Genomic DNA, 19,367 nt, shown 5'->3' with positions numbered 1-19,367 from the left:
TATCTAATAGATCTACCTGGAGGAACTCAGTGAGTCAAGCAGCATCTGCGGAGGCAAAGGAATAGTCGATGTTTCGGGTGTGACCCTGCATCAGGACAGAGAGTGTAAAGGAGAGATGGCCAGCCTAGAGAGATGAGGGGTAGGGCTGAGGCAGGAGCTTCCAAGTAATAGGCAGATCCAGGTGAGGAGGGATTGATGGGCAAATGGAGCAAGGTTGGGGAAGGGAAGGATGGAGATCGCGACAAAGGCTAGGAGGTGATGTGGAGACAGGGCTGCAGATTTTGGAATTTGGTAAGAAAGGAGGGTGATGAGTGAAAGCAGATAAGGGAAGGATGGCAGGCAGATGGGAACATTAGGGGGAAGGAACAGGAGACTCAGTGGGTTGATTGTGTAGGTGATAGCCAGATGGAACCAGGTGAGGGAAAAGGAAAGAAACTGGGTAGCAGGGGATGAAGGGGGGTGGAGTTGGAAAGGACAGGGTGTGAGAGGGCCTGGGTGGATCAGAATAGAAAGGAACAGAGGGGGTGCGGATTACCTGAAAATAGAGAGCTCAATGTTTATGCCATTGGATTGTAGACTATCCAGGCGGAATACTGGGTGCTGTTTCTCTCTGTTTGGCCTCACCCTGGCAGTGGAGGAGCCCGAGGACAGACGGGTTACAGATCATGATGGCCATTGCTCCAGCAGCTCATTTTATCTTTTGCAGTGGCCATCTTGAGCTATCAGTTGCAAGCCATTTTAACCCAAGGAATTGGGTTGAGTCCCACTCTATATATTATTCTCTGTGGAAGCTTAGAAACTGGAGGAAACAGGACAGCACAGTGAGGCAGCTAATACAGTGAATAGTAGAATTTGGGTGGAGTTGATGAGAATATGGGGAGAATGAAGATGGGATTAATATAGGATTAGTGCAAATGGGTAGTTGATGCTATATGTCTCTATGAATCTATAACCTTTCATTCTCTTGAGTCTGTTTCGTCATTCAGTAAGATAATGGATGACCTGAATCCTAACTTAATCTACCCAATTTGGTCCCATATCCTTTTAATACTTTTAGACTGGGTAGAACACGAAAGAAAGCTGTAACGCCCTATTTACAAAATATGCATTATTCAAAGCATAACTATATATGGTTTAAAACTCCATGTTACATTGCAGCAACATCACCAGACCCAGTCTGTAACTGAACACCAGCTTAGCTAAACATTTCATACATAGTAAGAGGAAAAGAACACAACATATTAATCTGGGAAGTGCTCACGTATCTCCTAGCAAGACTATTAATTTTATCTCCTTTGATTGTATTTTGCCCATATCCTTTATAAACATTTCCTTTTTCAAATAATGTGGGTTCTTCTTCCACTAGATTATTTGTATTCTTAATGAAACCCTGCCATTTAATGATTAATTAAACTAGAGGTTTTAAGGAAATAGGCAATAGAAGCAGAGGTATGATGAGCAGATTTATATATATGAGAGAGAGGGAGAGAGAGAGGGAGAGAGAAAGGGGGGAAGAGAGAGAGGGGAGAGAGAGGGGGGAGAGAGGGGGGAGAGAGAGAGGGAGAGAGAGAGGGGGAGAGGGAGTGAAGGAGAGAGGGAATGAGGGACAGGGAGTGAGGGACAGGGAGTGAGGGAGAGGGAGAAGGAGTGAGGGACAGGGAATGAGGGAGAGGGAGAAGGAGTGAGTCACAGGGAGTGAGGGACAGGGAGTGAGGGACAGGGAGTGAGGGACAGGGAGTGAGGGACAGGGAGTGAGGGCGAGAGATTAACTGGAATCTGGAATTTAACTGCCTGAAAACATAGTGGAAGTAAGTTCAATAATTACTTTCAGAAGAAAATTGGATTGACATCTTAAGAGGAGACATTTACAAGGCTAAGGGGAAGAAAGGGAATAAACATCTGTGCTCCCTTTCTATAAGCAAGAAAAGGATGGGTGATAGCTTTCAAACTTACATATTATACAAGATTATACTTTTAGTTCTAGGAGTATTTGGGAGAGAAATTTAGAAACAACCCCCAAAGTAGAAAAAAAATCTTTACAGTCACAAAGTCAGATTTTATTTTGTGAAACGGATTCTGTCATTTCCATTATATCAATGGCTAATGAAAGATTGTCAATTAGTTAGAATGTCTGCCTACTGAAATAAGGCCGTCTCAAGTGCATTTGTTAATTAACTCATCAGGAGAGAGTGGATCACACCGATACATGTTTCAAGTACAGCTATGTTACCAAAATGAAAAGTAAGTTATGCCAAATGTTTAAAAATCTATATTATGTCTCAGCTGGAGTATTGTGTCCCATTCTTGCCATCACACCTTATGAAGCATATCAAGACCTAGGTGTGGATACAACAGATTTACAAGAATGATATCAGGGAATGGGGATTTCAATTACACAAAGAGACTGGAGAAACAAGATTAAAGGGAGACTTAATAATAGTGTTCAACATCTTAAAGGGCACTGGTAGAATAAATGAACCATTACCAGTGGCAGATTTCTAGTTACGAGAGGTCACTGACTGACAGAAGAAAAGGTGAGGTGAATTTTTTATGCAGCAAGTTGCAAGGATCTGAAGCACACAGCCTGAAAGGGCACTGGAAGCAAAATCAATAGTAACTTTCAAAAGGGAATTGAATAAAACTTGAAATGGAAAATATTGCAGAGCTATGGTAAACAATAGGGGAGTGGGATTAATAGAAATGCTCTTTTCAGGCAGGCAAAGTGGACTGAATGACCTCCTTCTACGCTGTTTCATTCTATGATTCTATGATTATATGATGGCACTTTAAAGTTCAGCACTACATTTGCTACTTGAATACAACCTCTTGCACTTGAATGAAGTTTCAGTATGCGGAAAGGATGCAGTTTAATATTATGGACAGTAATCAAATTGTGGCTCTGGATAGTTACTGTATGTCATGAGCATAGGAACTTCATAGTTCTACACTGGAGCATCAGGCAGCATATCAACTACCAAAAGGTAAACCACTTTGCAACAATCATACAAGTGATTCATGTATGGCAAAAATCAGAAGCACAATGTTGACCTCCACTCAGCTGCTAATAACTTGTTAATTTAGATTTGCAACTCATAAATCCTTACTTATGGCCAACAACAGTTGTTATGACTAACTAAGCACTGAGGCTTTTCGATATGTCTTATAAATTATAAGTAACAAGTCAAATGGATGATGGCTGACTGCCAAAATTCCCCATGTGGAAAGCTTTCAATCTTGATCAGTTCTCAAGTGAAAGAAAGTAGTATAGCTAAACTGAGCTAATCATTTCATATATAGCAAGAGGAAAAGCACACACCATGCTATTCTGGGAAATGCTCACATATCTCCAAGCAAGACTATCAATTAGTCTCCTTTCACTGTATTTTCCCCATATCCTTTATAAACATTTCCTTTTTCAAATATTGTAGGTTCTTCTTCCACTAGATTATTTCTATCAGTTCTGGTCAGTTTGTGTTCAGTTCTGGTCACCTCATTATAGAAAGGATGTGGAAGCTTTAGAGAGGGTGCAGAGGAGATTTACCAGGATGTTGCCTGGATTGGAGAGCATGTCTTACGAGGATAGGTTAAGCGACCTAGGGCTTTTCTCTTTGGAGAGGAGGAGGATGAGATGTGACTTGATAGAGGTGTACAAGATGATAAGAGGCATAGATCGAGTGGACAGTCAGAGACTTTTTCCCAGTGCGACAATGGCTAACACGAGGGAACAGAATTTTAAGGTGATTGGAGGAAGGTATAAGGGGGATGTCAGGGGTAAGTTTTTTTTACACAGAGAGTGGCAGATACGTGGATTGCACTGCCAGCAGAGGTTGTGGGGGCAGATACATTAGGGACATTTAAGAGACTCTTAGATAGACACATGAATGATAGAAAAATAGGGGGCTATGTGGGAGGGAAGGGTTAGATAGATCTTAGAGCAGGATAAAATGTCGGTACAACATTGTGGGCTGAAGGGCCTGTACTGTGCTGTAGTGTTCTGTGTTCTATTCTTAATGAAGCCCTGGCATTTAACGGTGTATCAAACCGGGGGTTTTAGGGAAATGGTCAAATAGAAGCAGAGATATGATGAGGAGATATTTTTATATATAGTAAATAGTTACAATCTGAAATTTAACTGCCTGAAGGTATAGTGAAAGTAAATACAATAATAATTTTCAAAATAAAATTGGATTAATATCTTAAGAGGAGACATTTACAAGACCAAGGGGAAGAAAGGGAATTGACGTCCGTACTCCTTTTCTATAAGCAAGACAATGATGGGTGATAGCTTTCAAGTTTATATATTATACAAGATTATATCTCCTGACAAATAGGTCACTAATTGGTACTAACTGGCTTAACCTTGATTCAAACAGGAGGATAACAATCACCCAATGCTTTATCTCATTGTAAACTTGAACAATAATAAGATGGAATGCATAAAGGACACATCGGTTTCCATGAAAACAAACCAACATTGACAACAGAATCACCATGCCTTCCTGATTCTAGGGAGGTAAAATTGGCATGAGGGTAATCATGCATTCTTTTACCAGCACACGATTAGGAAAACAAAAAGTTATTGTTCATGTTAAGGTTTCTTTGAAGTTAAAAATATAAGAAATAGGTAAAGGAATAGGCCATTTAGCCCTTCAAGCCTGCTCCACCATTCAATATGAAAATAGTTGATTTTCTATCTCAATGCCATTTTCCTGCATTATCCCATTTCCCTTGATTCCTTTGATATCTAAAAATCTACTGATCTCCGTTTAGAGTGAACTCAATGGCAGAACCTCCACTATCATCTGAAGTAAAAGATTCCAAACATCCACAATCCTCTGAATGAAGACATTTCTTCTCATCTCAGTGCTAAATGGCCTACCCCTTATTCTGAGAATGTGACCACTGGTTCCAGATCCCCCAGTCTGGGGAAACATCCTCCTCGCATGTTAAGTCCTAGAACAATTTTGTAGGTTTCAATTGGATTTCCTCTCAACCTTATGACAATCCCAGTGATGGCAGACCAGCCATCACTGGGACCAATCTAGTGGGTCTTCACTGTACTCCCTATATGGCAAGAATATCCTTTTGTTTAGATAAGGAGATCAAAACTGTACACAGTATTCCCAGGTGCACTCATCAAGGCTCGATACAATTACAGAAGGACCTATTTACTCCTGCGCTCAAAACCTCATAAAAGACCAACATACTATTTGCCCTCCAAATTGCTCACAGTGTTCGCATCTTGGCTTTCAGTAACATGTACAAAACACATAGGTCCCTCTGAACATCAACTTACCCAATCTCTCACCATTGAAAAAAACTCTACTTTTATGCTTTATGCACCATTACCTGAGGATGACCTGTAAATTACACTTGCCATGATCTTCCCCACTTTCCCAACTTATCCATATCCCCTTTGACGTCTCTTTAGATCTTCCTCCTTTTTTACAATCCCACCCAGTTTTGTATAATCAGTAAACTTGGAAATATGACATCTCAGCCAATTGTTGATATAGATTGTCAATAGTGGGACCCAAGCACAGAACCTGTAGTACCCTAAAGGTCACAGCCTGCCAATCTGAGAAAGATCCATTTATTCCCATTGTGTGCTCTCTATCCAATAACCAATACAATCCGTCACTATATTAACTCCGATTCCATGTGCTCTAACCTATGAGCTTATCAAAAGCCTTCTGAAAATCCAAATTCACTATATCCATTGGTTTTTCCTCATCTATTCTACAAGTCACATCCTCAAAAACTTTCCTTCCATAAATCCATGTCGACTCTGCTCAATCCCATCATTCTTTTCAAGGTGTTCCATTATTACATCATACTTTATACATTCCAGCAGTTTCCCTACCACTGATGTTAAGCTAACAGGTCAGTAGTTCCCCTTTATCGCACTATATTGTTTCTTAAATAGCAGAGTCGTATTTGTTGCCCTCCAATCTACTGGAACAATTTCAGAATGTATAGAATTTTCTTAGACAATAACCAGAATATTCATTATCACTATAGCTATTTTCGAAGCTCTGAGGGATAGAATATTGGATCCTTGAGTCTAATTGACTGTAGTCTCACCGATTTCTTTAGCACGTTTTTTATTCATTCTTATTTACTTCATTTCTTGCTAGACCCTTAGTCCTCTGCTACTTCTGGTGGGTTTTATTGCGTCTTCTTTTGTGAAGATAGATACAAAGTAGTTGTTAATTCCTCTGCCATTTCCTTATTTCCCCATTATAAATTCTCCTGTCTCTGTCTGTAAGGGACTCGCATTTGCTCTCATTGGACTTTTCACTTTCATCTAGTTATAGAAGTTAACTGTCCATTCTTGCCAGTTTACTCTCATATTCTGTCTTGTCTTTATTATTTTCTGGGTGTTCCTTTTTTGAGTTCCAATCGTCAAGTCTACTGCTATTTCTAGCAATTTTATCAATACCTTCTCTTCACTTCATAGTTTCTTTCATTTCTCCCATCAATCACAGATGCACCATATTTTCTTAATCTTGTTTGGTTTTTTGCGCCAGAAAGGGGTATATTTTTTATTCATTCTTATTTCAGTTCTTGCTAGACCGTTAGTTCTTTGTAATTTCTGGTGGGGTTTATTGTGTCTTCTTTTGTGAAGATAAATAAATTATACATTATTTATAAATTACACATTATTTCTTTAAAGGAAACTACTGCCTGTCCACCATCATACTCTTCAACGTATTTTCCTAATCAACCACAGCCAACTTCCTTTCATACCACCACAGTTTTTTTGTTTAGATTTAAGGCCCTTGTTTTGGATTGAACTACAGTACTTCAAACTCTGTGTAAAATTCTAACATGTTTTAGTTGCTCTTCCCTGAAGGTCTCTACAGCAAAGTCATTAATTAACCTGTATCTATTGCACAAAACAAGATCTAAAATAGCCTTTTCCCTAGCTGGTTCCATAACATATTGGTGGAATCATATCGTCTTACAGCATAAAAATAGGCCCTTCAGCCCACCATTTTCATGCCTACCATCAAGTACCCTTCTATGCTAATCCCATTGCCTGGCACTTGGTCCATAGCCTTCTATGCCTTGGCAATTCAAATGCTCATTCAGATACTGTTTAGATGTTGTGAGAACTTCTATATCCACCAGCCCTCAGGCAGTGCATTCCAAATTCCAACTAACCTCTGGATGAAAAGAAATTATTCTCAGATCCTCTCTAAGCTGTTTACCCTTACTCTAAATCTATGACACCTCCACTCTGGAGAATATTTTGCTACTCTCTACCTTATGTATGCACCTCAAATTTATGTATACCTCTATCAGGTCTTCCCCATGAGCTTCTTGCACTTTTAAGGTAAACAAATCTAGCTTATCCATTCTATCCTCATAAATTAAATGCTCCATCCCAGACAATATCCTGATGAATCTCCTTTTCACCCTCACCAGTGCAATCACAACTTTCCTATAATGTGGTGCCCAGAACTGCAGACAGTACTACAGCTGTGGCCTAACTAATGAGTTAACCTTGCTTCTCTCATATTCTATGCCCTGGCTAATGAAGGAAAGTATCCTGTATGTTTTTACTATCACATTAACTACCTGTGCTGCCACTTTTAGGATCCTTGCACTTGTATACTGAGGTTCCTGTTCCTCACTGAGGCCTGACTATTCATTATGTTTTGCTACCCTTAGTAGTCTTCCCAAACTTTGTCAACTTGCACTTATCAGGATTAAATTCCTTTGCCCACTTTACAACAGATCCATATCATCCTGTAGCCTGAGATTATCTTCCTATCAACACCACCACTAATGTTCATGTCATCTGTGAATTTACTAACTCTACATTCAAATCCACATTGTTAATCTATATAATAAACAGTAAGGGCGCCAGCACCAATTGCTGTGGTACACCACTACCCACAGGCTCCCAGTCACAAAAGCAATGCTCCATCATCATGCTCTGCCTCCTATTATGAAGCCAATTAGGGATCTAGTTTGGCAACTTGCCCTGGATCCCATGGGCTCTAATCTTTGGACCAATTTCCCATGTGGGAACTTGTCAAAGGCCTTAGTTAAATACATATAGACTACACCAATCGCACTGGCCATAACAATAATACTATTACCTCTTAAAAAATCACCCAAATCGGTCATACGAGATCGCCCTTAATAAAGCCATGCTGGCTATCTTTGATTAATCCCTGCCCCTCCAAGTGTAGACTGATCTGAAATATTATTTAGCATAAATACCATGAAATTATCCTCTAGCTTACTACCACTTATTTGATTTGTCCAGTTGATAAGTGAATTAAAGTCTCCCATGATTACTGTATTCTAACATTTCTAACATTTTTCCAACAATAGCTGTTAGACTAATCAGTCAAAAGTTCCCCATTTTTACTGACCCCTGCTTCTGAATAGGGGTGTCATCTTAACACTTTTCCAAAGCCTAAAGGTTTTTGAAAGTTTATAACTAATGCATTCACTATTTCAGTAGCCTTTTCTTTAAGGACCCTAAAATGCAAGCCCTACAGGCCAGGGATATTATCAGCCTTTAGCCTCATTCGTTTGTGTAATACCAATTCTCCAGTAATGGTGATGGTATTTAATTGCTCCCCAGCCTCTTTCAGTATTAATGATATGTTTGTAGTAAAAATTCTCAGTATTTTTAATATTTAATATGAGAAAAGTATATTTAATAATGAGAAAACCAAAAGGGTTAACATCTCAGGTCAGTGACCATTCATCAGATTTCAAGGTTACTCTGGACACGCTCACCAGATAGAATCATTTCTCTACATCTTCCTATCAACTCTTTGAATCATCTTAGACATGTCTAGTACATCATCCCTTAATCTTCTACACACAGAGGAAGATTATTCTTATTTTGCAACCACACTATATCTTAGCCGAAGTATTACATGCATTACCCTCTACATTTCCCACTGCTCCAGGTAAAGGGTGCATAAGAGGGACAAATAGAATGGATTGCTATGAAATTGAGTTCACACTGTGTTTTCAGTTAAAGCTAAATTAAAGCATCAGGATCCGGAATGCCGACAGCAGCTGAGAGACTGTTGCAAGGGTGCAGTGGCCTCAGAAACAGGGGCATGAGAGATTTCAGCATGGCAAGAAAGAGGGGCAAGAGGGATTGACTTTAGGGCAGTCATGTAGGGGATCGAGGCAGACTGTGATCGGGGTTCAATGATGGATGGGAGACAGTAGTAATAGCGGAGTGTGGCGGGGGAATAGTGGTTGTGGACTGTGGTCTGAGCTGTGGCAAGGGAGACAATGGCAGGGGTAGAGTGCAGGGGAGACAATGGTAATGGCAGAGAGTAATGGGGGCCTGTGGCAATGGACAATGGATGACTACCACTGGGTGTGGAGGACATTAGCTAGTGGCAACCTGGAGATAATGGGATGTGAACAGTATCATGGAGTGACAGTGTGGGGTCAACAGCATGGGAAACAGTAGTGTGCACACAGCAGCATGGGGTATAATGAAGTGTTTTTAAATATTCTTTTTAAAAAATCATCCTTTTGCTCCAGATATATCTACTATTTTTAACACTTCTTCATTATGGAGCTCTTACAATAACAACCCAAGTCACACAAACCAAAATAAGGATTGCAGGTAAATATAGCTTTAGGATGGATGAATTGAGCCCCAAAGTACAAACACAGGGAGCAAACATTCAGCTCTGTTAATGTGTTTGAGCAAGTTTAAACACTTAAGGTCACATTGATCACACTCAACCTATGATGTGTACACAAACCAAACCACAAAAATGAGCTAATTAGAGAGACCATTTGACAAACCCAGCTGATGTAACCTATTAGGCTGGATAGCTTTTCTGGGAAACAGCCAGAGTGTACTTTACAAATATCAGCTATTTTGTAAATGCTGTGAAAAGGAATGTTTGCCGAATACAAAGAAAATGAGCACACCACCGGGGCACTATTTGCTGACGGCTTTGTTATTTTGAAGCAATGGTTTTAAACTGACAGAAGCTGTTTTGTATTCATTTATGGTACATTGGCATCACTGGCAAGGTGAGATTTTACTACACATCCCTAATTGCCTTACAGGAAGACACATTAAGCCACTTTCTTGAACTGCTCCATCCTTGGGGTTGAAAGTACTCCACAGGGCTATTGAGAAGGGAGCATCATGCTTTTGAACAATGATGAAGGAAAAGAGTGATCTGGCAACATAATTTCAAGACAGGATGGTGTGCGACTGGTCGAGAAACTGGAGATGGTAGTGCACCTACACCTACTGCCTTTGTCCTTCAAGGTGGTAAAGATCAGAGGTGCTGTTGAAAAAGCCTCAGCAAATTACTCAGTGCATCTTATCGATATTAAGCACAGCAGCCAGAGTAAGACAAGTAGTCAATGGTGTGCCAATTAAGCTAGTTGTGTTGTCCTGGATGGCATCAAGCTTTTCTGGTGCTGTTGGAGCTATACTCATTGAGGAAAGTAGACAGTATTCCATCACGCTCCTAGCTTGTAATGTGTAGATGGGGAAAGTGTTTGAGAAGTCAGAAGGTGAGTCACTTGCTGGAGAATTTCCAGGCTCTGGCCTACTCTTTAAGCCATGTATTTAAATGTGTGATCCTATTGAGTTTCTGGTTACCACTGGCTCCAGGGTCATAGATGGTAGCAATGGTCATGCTCGGATAAATACTTATTTGAATGTGGTTTCTCTGGTCAGGTTGTGCTGTTATTTTAAGAATCATGAGACAGTAATAATAATTAATTTGATCATACCTTAGTGCTAGATTGATAGATTTTTGTACATTGCTGCTTTAAGACATTTCTACTGAATTAATAATACACAACTTCACTGATGTCTGTGGTACCGGGACAACTTGAAAGCCTAAATGGCATATCTTGTAAGTTCTACCATCTTCCCAGGGCATCAACACTGGCCTGAGGAATCCCCTCCTAAGAAGAGGTAAAGTGCATGGAGCAGGAGGACAGGAGAGACTGGAGGGAATGGATATTTGCAAAAGAGGATTAGCAATATGGGACACTTGTAGAAAGGAATAAGCAACAGGAAAGGCTGAATGAACAGAGATGAGCAAGAGGAAGCACTGGATGGAGTGGACGGGCAACTGGGGACATGCCACCAGACTCTTGTTCTTTCTGCGCAGCAAGTTGTCTCTGATAATTGAAGAAAGCAGCGACCAGATACCTGTGTTTGGCGAGGCAGATTTTGGCTCACCTAGGGATCTGGTTGCCGAAGCAATAATGGAGCAGTTTGAGTGCCAACAGATGATCACACAACTGTCTACCCAGCACTCTGGGTGGTTTCCTAGCTCTTCAGAACATTGATACCCCTTCTCAAACAGGCACCAGATCACCTGGCACGATGACTTCTCAAGTGACTCACCCATGCCCAACAGCCAGCGAGCCCAGCTGTTCTCTTGAATGACAGTGGGTTGCAGTCTCAAGCCAGCTCCTCTAGGGCAAGAGCTTGTGGGTCTTCAAGGCCACCTGTTCACCACTGGAACATAATAAACCCACATAGAAGTTGCAAAAAGCAAATTTCATGAGGATGTTTTGTATAAAGACTGATTGTTTATTTCCTTGTTTAAATTCACAAAGCCTTGTTATAATTTTCTGTTAAAATGCGACCACAAACAAAAAGCACTTTTTCTTTGCAGTTGCATCTTTTATCAGTCGGGTGTAAATGTCTATATAGTGGCAGTTGCTGGCATACTTGCTTTGCCTCACCTAGAAAGATTGATACAAGGATGCATGCAGGTGATGATGCTCTAAGCTGTTCCTCAATTGACTGAGGCCTTCCCACTGAGAATTACAGCTGAGTGGCAATTGCTCTTGTCATTGTGCGAGTTGTATATTCATGCTATTGGTTACATGCTGGTCTGCCAGTGATTGCCTCTGAGCCCCAATGCCAGATTAATTCCATATTCCTGATGTTTCATTCCCTTGCTGTTTTGCACTCACTCTGATAATCAGAGCCATTTCTGAGGCAGAACTCTTATTGAAGGCAGTAAAAATATGAGGGAAGTTGCTCGCAGGGATATAAAATCTCCAATGTGACCCTTCTGTTGTGGACTGTTGTCTTGATAGGGAATTAAATGGACATGTTTGTATGAGCAAACAGCAGTGTTAACTGATGTATTGTGCAGGGCAAAGATACAGCACATCAATCTGGTCATTTTCTGACTATTGTGTGAAACAAAGTGCTTCCAACAATTACAATCAGCAATTTCATGCATTTACATCCACCCCCACTGAGTGGCTAGAAACGTTAACCTCTTAAAGTATCTCCATAACTTTTGAATGCCAGTCAAAATACATTGCTCTGAACAATGCTCTCAGCTGCCGTGGCAACTCTGGTTCTTACCAGAGAACTATGTTGACCAGCATTACAAAGAGCTCAAATGTTGGAAGAATAATTACACATGCAGAGAGGCCAGAGACAAGGGGAAAGTGTCTTGTTTCCCAAAGACCCTATTTAAAAGGCTGCTGCCTATAGATTGTGAATCAAATCAATTCAAGAAGTGGGTAATTTGTCCCTTCATTTCTGAGTACTGAGCAGTGTGTATGGATCAGGAGGAAGAGAGAGATTTGCACTCATATAAAGTGATTTGTTGGCTGTATGTTGAAGAACTGCATTATTAATATGGATTGTCACCTAGTCTAGAACTCTATCTACACAGAATCATCATGTGAATTGTCTCTCTGTAAGGGAGTCCTTCTGTGTGAAGGCATCACACAGGGCTGAGTAGCCAGGGAAATGAAGGTAGTCCTTGTTCTCCAGGATCCATTGCTCCAGGCAGTGGTGGCCACCATAGGTCCGGCAGCTCACTCCACACAAGGACAGATGTGTCATACCTGCTGCCGGATACATTGCATTGCCCATGAGGAACAGCTTCTGATAACCCATCACTAAGTATGCTTTCAGTGAGTGGAAGCCTCTTCTGTTAGTGTGAGGCTTTTATATGCATGAGAGCAATTAAAGGCTGTTTGCACTCGTAAGATGTCAACAGGCCTTGCAGATACTAATGAGAAGTGACACCTTTCTAGCTAAAACAGAAGTAGAAATGCTGTTGAATGAAAATCAATGAATAGCAGATGCTGGAAATCTGAAATATAGTTTTCAAACTAATTTGTTCTTCTCTCTTTCCCAGTTCTAATGCAAGGTCCTGGACCTGAAACATTAACCGTTTCTTTTTCCAGATGCTGCCCAATCTGCTGAGTGTTTCCAACATTTTCTGTAAATAAAGTCATCCCTCTATGAGTAAAGTGACTGTACAGCCTCTGTGATGCAACATTGAGCAGCAAATTGGAAGGCATGGCAGTGATCTTCTGCACATGCTCAAAATATACCCTGTAGCGAGGTAATTGACAGTCAAGGCAAGCTTGACCCCACTGGAGAGGGCAGTCCTGGAATAACAGCATGGTACAAATTTTTCTCAGAGGACATCACATATCTCCATCATAATTACTTTTGAAAATATGAACCTGTGAAGACACTCCTCGGATAGGAAATGGTGTAATTTACACTCTCCGGGAAAAGACTCTTCTTTGGTGTGCCTCTAGGGCCAGGTCTAACCTAACCTGTACGACCAGTCACATTAATTCCTCAGTAACAGATTGCATTACACCCATTGCACTACACCCATTGCACATGTACTTCAGGTGTTAAGTGCAGTAGAAGTCACTCACTGTGAATTTCAGTTGGGTCAATGAGCATTGGATGGAGTTTCAGTAACCTAACCTGATTTCTGACAGAGACCAGTCCAATGCCCAGATGTCAGCATTACAGAAGCTGCTATACAGTTGCTTGATGATACAGTTGAACTGAGTGAACCTTGAATGTGGTAAGTAGCAGTCTGGAAAAAGTTGTGCAGGGATGACTTCATTACCTGTACAAATCACGCAATTTTTTTTCTGTGCAAGGGTGTTATGTGTTCATGAATACAAGGCCATCAAATTTACTTTGAGTGCTGGGCTTATGAGGCAGACTGGCAAACCCTCGTCATGAGAACACCAGGGAAAGACCATGAATGCAATCACATCCAAACAGGAGAGTACAATGGGTCACACGTCCATGTCATTGTCTGTGCAATGTAGCTATATTTCATTAATTCTCAAACAAGAGAAAAGTGCCCTCTACTGTAACTCACCAATATCCCTGTGCATGATGTGCATAAATGTGGAAGTTTTCCACTTCCAGGCATAGATAATCATTTCTTATTGAGACTGTCAAAGTAGTACTAAATTCTGGGTTGTTTCATCCTTTATATATTTCAAACACTGCATTCAACCTGGATGACAACAAATGATATGACACTGCTTTATCATTATTGGCCAAGACAAATTCCATCAAAGTAGTAGACTCAGCCCAATGCATCATGGGCACATTCCTCCCCACTATCACTAGTATCTACATGAGGTACTGCCTCAAGAATGCAACATCATCAAAGATCCCTATCATCTGGCATGCCATCTACTCACAGCTACCATTGAGCAGGAGGTACAGAAGCCTGAAGTCCCACACCACCAGGTTCAAGAACAGCTACCTCCCTTCAACCATTCAGTTCTTGAACCAACCTGCACAACCCTAATCACTACCTCAGTATAGCAACTGACCACCTTGATCACTTTGCATTATAATAGACTTTGTTTATTTTTTGTTCTAATTGTGTTCTTTCTTGCAAAAATTGTGTATAATTTATATTTTTCTTGTGAATGCTGCTTAAATGATGCTATGTGCCTGTGATGCTACTGCAAGTAAGTTTTTCATTGCACCTGTGCATACATGTACTTGTGCGTATGATAATAAACTCGACTTCGATTATGTATAAAACACTACCCTCTCCGAATTACTACTGCATACTTGGCTTGATAGAGTGATAGAATTTTCAGACACTCATCAAATGGAATCAAGGCAGTAGAACATTACATCTCATTCCTGCAATTGCTATGGAAACTGCCATTTTGCCAGAGGGAAAGGGTGTTCTTGGAATAGTTAGCTCAGAAAATGCGCCACTAGTTTAGCTATTTAAGTTTGATACCAATACCCTTCAATGCAACCTTGCACTGTGAATATCCTGACTAGATTCAGCAAGCAGCAATCCAGGACACCAACACATAAGTACTTATTTATGTATGTAGGCAGGGCGATCAGCAGTCCTTCCCCAAACTCCCATCACATAATCTGGGCCACAATCATAATGGATTATTATCCACCCCTTCTGCCACTGCAACAACTCCACAGTGAACACGTCACTTTTGCAGGCCTCCATTGTAGAATAAGTACTTCTATGTAAACACAATAGTTAATCAGGTAGCTAAGGGTTTAAACCTTGTCTAATTCTGTCTGTCCTTGGAGTATTGTAAATTAAGGGTGGGAATTCATTAATTGTTTTCTTATCTTAGTCATGGGGAGGCTTGGGAGTTTAGATACTGTTGGTGCTACTTGGATGAGATAACGGAACGGATGATTGGATTGGATTGGTTTACTTTTGTCACATGTGCCAAGATATGTGAAAAGATTTTGTTTTGTGTGCCATCCAAACAGATCATCTCATACATAATTACATTGAGGTAGTAAAAAGAAAAACAGAACGCAGAATATAGTGTTGCAGTTACAGAGAAAGTGCAGTGCACATAGCCAAATAAGGTGCAAGGGCCACAACAAGGTAGACTGGGAGATCAAGAGTTCACCTTTTAGTGTATGATTGTGTCTTGGTTCAATGTAATCATTGGTTCATTATTGTTTAATGAACATAATTTCTTTATTTTAGACTTATTTATGCTATCCTCTTGTTTCTTTCACACCTGTAATAAACAGGAACCAATTACTCTCTAACTGCAAACTAATTGGATCCAAAGTTCAAGATTTTCCGTATCCATCAGGATACCGACAATGTCGTCAGCACTGCGTGACATAGGCCCAGCCCCACTGGATTCAAATATTCAACTTCTGGCAGTGTGGCCTCCTCCCTGAGGAAGTTAGCAAAACGCAATGAAGTTCAGAAGTCAGAACCACCTTGTGAGTGAACCATAACAGCAGATCCTGGGCATTGACTTTCTACAAAGTTCATGGGCAATCCCAACTCTGCACAAACCATTGGCGATGTCAGATGCACCAATGAAAAACTTTAAAATTCCCCAGCATCTATAAATAGTAATTCAGCAGAGGTTGTAAGACATACTCGAGGCCCAATTCACAAATATAGAGGAGACATCACAGCAATACGTTTCACTACCTGGTGCATTAATCCGCCTTAACGGATTGCATCTAAGTTGCGATAGGCCAAAGTAAGAACAGAGACTCAGTTTAATGTAATTCAGGTATATGCCCTATATATATACCTTCACCGGTGCCAACTGGGCAGATAATCTGCTTAAATTGCAAGCTGCAACACAAGGTGTTTGTTTTCCATCTGCTGCCCAACATGCTTATTAAAACTTGGCTCTCAAAAAGTCACGATTAAAATCCGGCCACGAACCCAAAATCCACACAGAGGGAAAAATCTGCCCAGAGATTTGCATTCTTCATGACGGGCAAAAAAATAATCTGAGATGGAAAGTGCACGATGATGTACTGTAAATCTTCAAGTGGCATTGTAAGGGTCCCATATAATCTCATCATAGGCGAGTTTGCTATCACAAACTGTAAATGCACCATGGCTTTGTTGCCAGAATAATTACAGTGTGGGAAGCTGAGTCACACTGAGCAGCAGTGACTCATGCAAGGATTTATTCTGGGTAGTACTGAGATTACACGTGGTCCAGAGGGAATTGCATTCTGCATTTAGTATATGATTGCAGAACGTCATTATGACTGTTAAGAATTATTTTAACAGCTAGAATTATGGATAATTAAGTGAATCTCATGAGAAAATTGAGCACTTGGGTGAAGCAGAATAGAGCAATAAAAATATTTTTTTTTGCTTCTATTGTTCCAACTCTACAGCAGATATTTCTTTAACTAATGAATTTTGTGTTGTGGCACAAATATTATTAAAACAATGCTTCAGGTTCTATTAGCCACGTTGGATACCACTGAGGAGGAGGGGGGGAATGTCTTCTCAGGGGAAAGAAGCAATCGCTAAGTTTGTGGCACCACTGATATGGAGAGAATGTTTCCACTTGTAGCAAACATCTTAACTAGAGACCACTAATATAAGATAGTCAACATGAAATCAAACAGGAATTCAGAAGAAATTTTGTCACAGAGTGGTAAGAAGGTAAGGTAAGAATAATAAAAAATAATACACTCACAGGATGTGGTCGAAACAAATTATATAAATGCACGTAAGGGCAGGCTGGCAAGTATACAAGATAAAGATAATAGAGTTACATTGATGGATTTACACAAGCAAAGACAGGGTGTGGTCTGAGTGAAGCATTAATGCTGGCCTGGACCAGACACGGTTGAATGGCCTTTTTAAGCAATGCTATCCTGTGCAATTATTCAGCATTATATTTTGCTTTGCGTAATGTTGGCTACTTATATTATTCTCTAACTAACCGTGAGCAATTAGGTACATTTACAGGATTTGTTTCTATTCAGTTTAATCCCCAGGTACAGCAAAATAGGAATAAAGGAGTAAATTCACCTTGACCGTAGCACCTTTGAAACCTTGCATGGGCTCGATCACTCGCAGCATTTCAATTTTTCTCTGAGAAGAAGAAAAAAACAAAAAAAGCAATCAAAACTCTAAATATTTGTGAGATATGCCAGTCACAAGTACATTTATAGATGGGATTAGAATTTGGTTTAATCTCATGTTATTGAAATTCTTGACATCCTTTACTGAATGAAAACGTTAATAGTTGCTCATTGTCAGGACCCACTTTTGATGACCATTAATTGCTGTAAAATACAAGTGGTTAGAAATTCTGTCAGCACACTTGAAAACTAATGTTCCTGGAATAGAAATGACTGCAGTGGTTTCCAGCTCACCCCTGATGAAATCCATCTGGGCATCTCCTGGTGTGAGCCATATTTGTGCAGTTTCGCTCTTTCTGCACATGTACAATAATGGCATCTTTCACGTGTGAGGCTCATGTAGAGTGGTGGTGCACAGCTTATTATGGGGAAGGCTTCATAAATCACTTCTGAAGGCCATTCACATGAAATATGCTTTATTTCAATCTGATATTTTAGTCACATTCCTACAAATTGGACTACAACCTTTCTTTTGCTGCACTAAACTTATGCTGCATATAACACCAGTATCAAACAAAATAAAATGTTAAAATTGACCAGAAATATGATAAAAAGTGATATGGCAATTTATACCATGAATCATGCCGCAACATAGAACTTGAAGTCCCTGACAGGAGCTGAATGAAAATTTCCAAACTGTCTTTGCCATGCTACTCTCTGGGAAGGGTGTCATACCTTGAAGTACCCACCCGATGGCAGCCACAGAGCAGTTACAGTGAGGCTGCCATGAAAGTGAGGGAAAATGCACAGTAAAGGAAAATTGCATGGGAGGGAGGCAATGGCAATCTTCCATGTGCACAGGGATCTTCCACACGATCGTCTGGCTTGATCAAGACCTGTGCTCCATGTGAACCCAAGCAAAGGATAATCGAAAGGACAGATGTAGCAGCTTGAAGCTCTGAAGATTTGATTTTATAATTAAGACTGTAATCAGTGCTGGAACAACCAGTGATAAGGTTTCAAATATCCCAGGCAATGAAAACTGAAGCTGGCAGATGCTGTGTTTAAGACATGAATGCCAGAACGGAGATAACTGATGCCTCATTAATAATTTCAACACAATGCCCTACATTTTCTGTGAGTATTTAACAAAAGTTATAAGTTATATCTAAAGGCTCCAATTTATATCAGCAAGGGAGGAAATATCTGGTGCATGAGCTTTGACATCCTTGGTGCATGACTGATACTTGGAAAATGCTTGGTGCGCTCAGGTGAATTGTGCACAGAAGTGCTAGGCCCAATTTCCCTTGGGCTTAATTTCATCCAGCACGATCTAACCTGGGTAAAACCACTTATATGTGTGACAAAAAATGGTGTTCATGAATCCTGTTTCTAGCATAGAAATTCTAAGTTCATTACAGAATAATTTATGTTCTGATTGGTATTAAACAACAGTGATTTTCTTATTTGCGCAGTGTCTTTAATATTTGACACTATAATTTACTTGAAATCATTTAAGAGCCAATAACCAGTCCAATAAACTCAATTAACAGTCTGGGTTTTCGATCCTATAAAGATCTTACTATGGAATTTATTATAGCCACTATTTCACAAATCAAACAATTGCTTGATAAGTATACTTATTAGGTTGGCATTGTTTACTTTCATTTTTTAAAAAAATCACTTCATTTTCTTTGGATAGGCATATGGACGAATGTGAGAT

At 40.2% G+C, this 19,367-nt stretch overlaps 1 protein-coding gene across 1 annotated transcript in view; it reads right to left on the bottom strand.

Moving 5' to 3' along the window:
- LOC127567989 (uncharacterized) overlaps positions 1-19,367 on the bottom strand; it is a 165,739-nt gene that overhangs the window by 113,728 nt on the left and 32,644 nt on the right. The window contains exon 4 of the mRNA XM_052011233.1: positions 17,592-17,654. Within this exon, the coding sequence (XP_051867193.1) occupies positions 17,592-17,654 (63 nt within the window). The remainder of the gene's footprint in view (positions 1-17,591; positions 17,655-19,367) is intronic.

This window comes from Pristis pectinata, chromosome 3 (assembly GCF_009764475.1).
Source record: "Pristis pectinata isolate sPriPec2 chromosome 3, sPriPec2.1.pri, whole genome shotgun sequence".
NCBI classification, from domain to species: Eukaryota; Metazoa; Chordata; class Chondrichthyes; order Rhinopristiformes; family Pristidae; genus Pristis; species Pristis pectinata.
Note: the sequence above shows the minus strand (reverse complement) of the source record. Positions and strands in the feature narration are given on the sequence as shown.